This window comes from Cupressus sempervirens, chromosome 3 (assembly GCF_028749045.1).
Source record: "Cupressus sempervirens isolate cs-2001-9-10 chromosome 3, ASM2874904v1, whole genome shotgun sequence".
Classification (NCBI taxonomy): Eukaryota; Viridiplantae; Streptophyta; class Pinopsida; order Cupressales; family Cupressaceae; genus Cupressus; species Cupressus sempervirens.
Window position 1 is genome coordinate 601,750,872 of NC_143120.1, and position 6,532 is coordinate 601,757,403.

Below are 6,532 nucleotides of genomic sequence, written 5' to 3' on the forward strand. Positions count from 1 at the left end.
ATCTAATTGATGGAAAAAAAAAAATGCATGTCAAACCAAAAAAAGTGATCTTTATGCGATGTCTATACACATACTATCATTCATCATAATTTTTAGTTGATAAAAAAAATTGTATTCTAATTTATTTTGGTTTGTACGATATTAATAATAAAAAAATATACTTGTATTCTATTTTGTTTTGATTTGTAGGTTATTAAATGAACACTTATAAACATGTAAAGTTCTAAAATAAAACAAATAATTACTTATTTGAATTTTTAAATATTTTGTATTAAGTGGTTCTTATTAAAGAATCATTGTATGGATGTAGCTATCTTCAATTTTTGTTTTTCCTCTTCAATATTTGTTATATGAATTTAAGAATATGAATGCAACTACATTTTGTTTTATTACATGCCTTTCATATCATATTAAATACCTACAATTATCTTACATATACTTTCACCTTCTCTCAGTCACTATCAACGTACCCCTTGCTCCTTTGGGTGCAAGTGCTAGTTGATAAGATTTCCCCATCTATTCCGGACTGCCTCTGCATTTTAACTCGTGCGGACTCTAAAAACAATTATATATATATATATATATATATAAGTTTAATATTTGTCCTTTGACTCTGAAATCACTGCCGTGGGCCATGATCAATGTTCAAACTTCATTTATAACTGGAGTGAGCCGATCTTTTCTAAAGAAACAGCAAGCTTTCACATCTACAGAGTGGAAGAAACAGAAAAGAATGGTGGAATTTGAAAGAAAGGTTGGGATGGAGAAAGGGAAAAACGAAGAGGAAGAGGAGAATTCACCAGTGGAACAAGTAGCCTTCACAGTGAGCACACATGATGATCCTTCTATTCCAGTTTGGACTTTTCGAATGTGGTTTTTGGGGCTCCTCTCCTGTATTATTCTCTCCTTTCTGAATCAGTTCTTCGGCTACAGAACAGAACCTCTCGTCATTACTCAGATTTCAGTCCAGGTTGCAGCTCTCCCAGTTGGGCAATTCATGGCTTCTATTCTGCCCACTAGGAAATACAGGGTGCCTCTTTTGGGCCACTTCTCGTTGAATCCCGGGCCTTTCAATATGAAGGAGCATGTTCTTATTACGATCTTTGCAAATGCCGGCTATGCCTTTGGCAATGGATCTGCCTATGCTGTGGGTATTGTTAATATCATCAAGGCCTTTTACCGTAGAGACATCTCAGTTGTGGCCAGTTGGCTCGTCATAGTCACCACACAGGTAATTTTGCCCTAAATCTTTGTTCAATGGTTTCATGGTGTTTTTTGGCTTTCTGTAATTGTAGGGGTAATGCAGGTTTTGGGATATGGATGGGCTGGGCTTCTCAGGAAGTATGTTGTGGAGCCTGCTCATATGTGGTGGCCTTCCACTCTCGTTCAGGTCTCCCTCTTCAGGTACAGTTCAACATGCCCTGTTTAGTTTATGTTTTACTCTTCGTTACAAACTTCTTGGTGCTGCTATTCATTATTATTGAACAGGGGTGTTTTCTATCAAAATCTAGATTTCTCATAATCTCGTTACATTCAGTTACCAGTTACATAATAGGTGGGAAGTTCTCAGATTGTTGGATTGTTAATCACTTCTTCAGCAAGATTCATTTTAGAAGTTCCATATTGGGAAGAACTTGAAAGTGTTACAGATTCGACCCTCAATTTCTTAGATTGCTGATCTTGTTCATTAAAATTACTTTCTTGATTCATTCATAAGCTTCTCTGTTTCGGTACTGTTTGTCTGAGGCTGTTGTGCCAATAGCTTTTGTTTTCTTTAAAAGTTTCTGTTTTGGTGGACAATATTCGTAATGGTGGTGTGGCTGAAGTTTCTCATAAAGCTAAATTATTTTACCCCATTCTGCACCGGGCGAAGAATTTTTGGGCTCTTTGGAGAGATTCCTCTCGTGCAATGTTAGTTGGCTGTAAGCTTACATTGCCTCGATCGATCTGTGAAGTCATTTATTGACATTGATTCCTTCATTGATTTTCTTGTTTGATTACACCGCTTGGATTGGTGTTTATGCAGGGCACTACACGAGAAGGACAATGGAAAGGGAATATCTCGTGGGAAGTTCTTCTTTATTGCAATGACTTGCAGCTTTTGTTACTACGTTTTCCCTGGGTACTTGTTTTCAACCCTATCGAGCATATCGTGGGTGTGTTGGATTTGGCCTCGTTCAGTGACAGCACAGCAGATTGGATCAGGAATGAGAGGGCTGGGACTTGGTGCTTTTGCCTTGGATTGGAGTTCAATTGCAGCATTTCTCTTCAGTCCTTTGATTTCTCCATTCTTTGCTATTGTCAATGTGTTTGTCGGCTATTTCCTGGTGGTATACTTCGCCATGCCTCTCGCTTATTGGGGGACTAATACATACAACGCCAAGAACTTTCCTATTTTTAGCTCACACTTATTCAATGCCAAAGGCCAGAACTACAATATTACAGCTATTGTGAACAACCGATTTGAGTTGGATCAGACAGCCTACGAGGAAAATGGTCAGATACATTTGAGCCTGTTTTTTGCTCTGAGCTATGGATTTGGTTTTGCAACCATAGCTTCCACAATTACCCATGTTTCTCTTTTCTATGGAAGGTACGTTTTTGGTAAGAGGGTTTAATGGTTGCGTCTTCAAGGTACCCTATATTTTGCTTTTTCATTTTCGATACGGCAACATTTGCTTTGTTTTGATGTCCTCTCTTCAGGGAAATATGGCAAAGGGCCACAGCATCTAGAAGCAGTCCACCAGATATCCATACTAAATTGATGCGCAAGTATGAAGACATCCCACAATGGTGGTTCTATACTCTCCTTGTTGCTACTTTGGCTGTTTCCTTCGCACTGTGTGAGTTTTACAAGGAACAGGTGCAGCTTCCATGGTGGGGTTTAATCTTGGCTTGTGCTTTAGCATCCCTTTTCACTTTGCCCATCAGTGTTATTACTGCCACCACTAATCAGGTAAAACTGGAACATATTGATGAAAAATAATTATGCTTGCTAATTCAATTCATGGAAGATCCTAATTTAAGTTAGTGTTGTGCAGACACCAGGGCTGAACATAATTACAGAGTACATAATGGGATACATTCTTCCAGGAAAGCCCATAGCCAATGTGTGCTTCAAGGTATATGGATACATGAGTATGAGTCAAGCGGTTTCATTCTTGTCAGACTTCAAGTTGGGACATTATATGAAAATCCCACCTCGCTCCATGTTTCTTGTACAGGTACACTCTCTCATACCATCTACTCTGCTTTACAGCTAGGAATTTCATGTTCACAAAATAGTAGATCCAATGAATCCGGTCACTTCTCAAGTCAACAAAACCACATCTTTTGTTTCTACTTATATATTAGATTCTCCTTTTGGGTATCTCATGACGATGATCTGACATGCTGATAATAAAACAAATTAATAGAATCTAATAAATCTGTGTAAATTCATATTATACTGCAGAAAATTAGTGCTTTTCAAAAGATAAGTCTTATCCTATCTAAATACTTTTATAAAAGTGAAATCTTTTGTGGTTGGAGTGGAGTAAAACATTGTTGACTACCTAAGATACTTCTACATCTATGACACTAAACCGATTTTCTTGACCTATCTCACCAATCAGAATAACTACTGTGATCATCAAATAAAGTTCTAATCTATAAGTGAAATATTCCCGATAACCATTTGAATCTCTGACAAGTGACAGACAAGTAATTGCAGAGCATGGAATTCAGTAATGATAGCATCCTAGCATGCTTATTTGTCAAGAGAATAAACGACAAACAAGTAGCTGCAGAGCAATGATGTAAATCCTAACACACTTGTTTGTTAAAATGCAGTTTATTGGCACAATAGTGGCTGGAACGGTCAACCTGGGAGTTGCATGGTGGTTGCTGGAAACCGTTGAAAACATTTGTCAAGAGTCTCTTCTCCCTGCAAATAGCCCCTGGACATGCCCAGGTGACCGTGTATTTTTTGATGCTTCGGTCATATGGGGTCTAGTTGGTCCTAGAAGAATATTTGGCACACTCGGAGTTTACCCCCAGTTGAACTGGTTCTTCTTAGGGGGAATCATTGCTCCCATAATTGTTTGGCTGCTGCATAAAGCCTTCCCAAGTGTGACATGGATTCCCCTGATAAACATGCCAGTCTTGTTGGGATCAACGGCAATGATGCCACCAGCTACAAGCGTGAATTATGCATCATGGATCATTGTGGGAACCATCTTCAACTTCTTTGTCTTCCGCTACAGAAAGGCATGGTGGCAGCGCTATAATTATGTACTATCAGGGGCCTTAGATGCAGGGGTGGCATTCATGGCAGTATTGTTGTATTTTACAATGGGACTTGAGAACAAAAGTTTAACTTGGTGGGGCACAGATGGCGAGCATTGCCCATTAGCCACCTGCCCTACAGCTAAGGGCATCTCTGTTGATGGGTGCCCTGTTTTCTGATTCCCAATCATAATTTGATGCCTGAATACATCATGTTTGCTTATATGGTGAAACCAATATTATATAAGAGAAGAGGGCGTAAAACATTCATTATGTATAACTGACTGGCTTGGGTAAAAGGATTCAAGCATTGAAAATAGCTCCATGAATCCTCTTTGGAATGGATTGATCACACCTCACCTAAAGTATGGACACAGCTCATGCTTTTTAAGGTATGATGGTGAAATTTGCAAACACTAAGTCCATTCCCATCTAGCTTTGTATCTGTATTGAAACTACATATAAATGAATGATTGATCTTATGCAAATTCATTTTATGATATTTTATTTATTTGTTTTTAATATTGAATTTTATTTAGACAATTATTTTCTTTCATAGATGCCAGTCTCATTTTTCGTATTTCTATTTTGTTGTAAAATTTTAATTTTTGATTCAATATCTTTAAAATTAATCATGATCTCGTCTTAACCTTGAGTCTCCGCGCTGTGATACCTTGCAGGGTAGCCAAATATTTCCCAGCCATTCAAGGTTTTAATATCATCGAGGAAACAAATAAAACCTGGATAAATTCTTCATTTTCATACTATTATTCTCCATTATTAACAATTCTCCTTACTGCCAAGAGCGAAAATTGCCATACGTCAGTATGGAAAGAATTAGAAATCACACAATATCTATTTATGATTTGAATCCTAGTGTTATATATATACACCCTTAGGAGATGCACAGTTTTTGAGGAAGCAAATAATAATCCTTATATTACACAGTTTGGATTTTACTACTAGTTAAGATGCCACTTATCTCCTTAGAAACATCAAGGATCATGACTGTACAATTCAATCTTTGGGTGTGGATGGTAGATGCATAAAATTTTATTATAAAGAAATAATGATTCTGTTATAAAGTAATTTTAAAGTAAAGGAAACAAAAAAAATTATGAAGTGAAGGAAATAAAACTTGAAATAGTTATATAGACAATGTCAGTTATTTGGCACTAGCTTTGAGTATGATAAGACTTGTATTATATATTTATCATAATGAAAAATAAAAAAATTGTCTTGATAAATGGAGGTATCATTAATTTGTATGAATAATTGTGATATTGAATATTTGAGAGTTTGAATTAGTGTATTTTATGCTTTAGCAAAGTATTGGAGATTCAAAGTAATATTCTTTTCATTATTAGTTTATTTATCAATCTAAGAATCTCATTAAATTAGGAAATGCACTAAATCAATAAATCTATTAATTAGAAGTGTGAAAATAGATACTTTTCAATGTCAAATGGGTCTATATGAATTAAAATGAGACATTGACAAGAGAACTTCAATTCAAAGTAATGTTTCAATATTACCAATTTCTAAATTTTTTATTGGGTTGATATACCTTGAATGTTATCATATTTGGTCATTAGTCTATTTAAAAAATTAGTAGAATATTATTCTATTGTAATTATAACTAATTATTTATTATATTTATGGTTGTCTTTAATACTAAATTATATGACGATGATAGTTAAAATAAATAAAACAATGACAATATTTCATTAATACAACACATTTAGATAAGAAAATGTGATTGTTGATTCAATTTCTCCACATGGCAAAATTTGAAAGCCTTAAGATGTTGGAGGGAGGTCAATTAGTTGCCTTTTAATGACCCTTCTAAGGGAGGAAAATACGCCTTGATGCCTCATGGAATTGATGTGGAGTATATGGTTCATAATCCACATTATTGACAAGGATTTTACTTTGAAAAGAAATCCATTTATTCCTCAAGTCTTTAATTTCAAGGAAGGGTTCGGAACGTTGTACTTGCTTGAGCTATGTGGCCCCTTGTTATCTGATGATGAATTCATGTGGTTGACAATTTATTAATTTGAATGGCCCCTTGAGGATCATGACATTAACACCTATATCCACTTAAAGAACTATGCAAGGTCACACAACCTCTCTAATTTTATTTTTTCCGTTATTCCAATTTTAATGACATACTTGTCACATGCAAGAGTTGTCATTTAAGAGTTGGAAGTGGAGACTGACACAAATTGTTATGAAATAACTCATTTTTTTCATTTAGTTTGGG

General features: G+C 35.7%; 1 protein-coding gene across 1 annotated transcript; it reads left to right on the forward strand.

Annotated features, from left to right (window-relative positions):
• The first annotated feature begins 684 nt into the window (after nt 1-684).
• On the forward strand, nt 685-4,754 carry LOC149568112 (oligopeptide transporter 4-like). Its single transcript, XM_089821106.1, has 6 exons — nt 685-1,231; nt 1,307-1,404; nt 2,027-2,593; nt 2,704-2,956; nt 3,042-3,224; nt 3,832-4,754. Exons 1-6 carry the CDS (start codon nt 734-736, stop codon nt 4,444-4,446), a joined length of 2,214 nt encoding a protein of 737 aa, XP_089677232.1. The 5' UTR covers nt 685-733; the 3' UTR covers nt 4,447-4,754.
• The last annotated feature ends 1,778 nt before the right edge of the window (nt 4,755-6,532 follow it).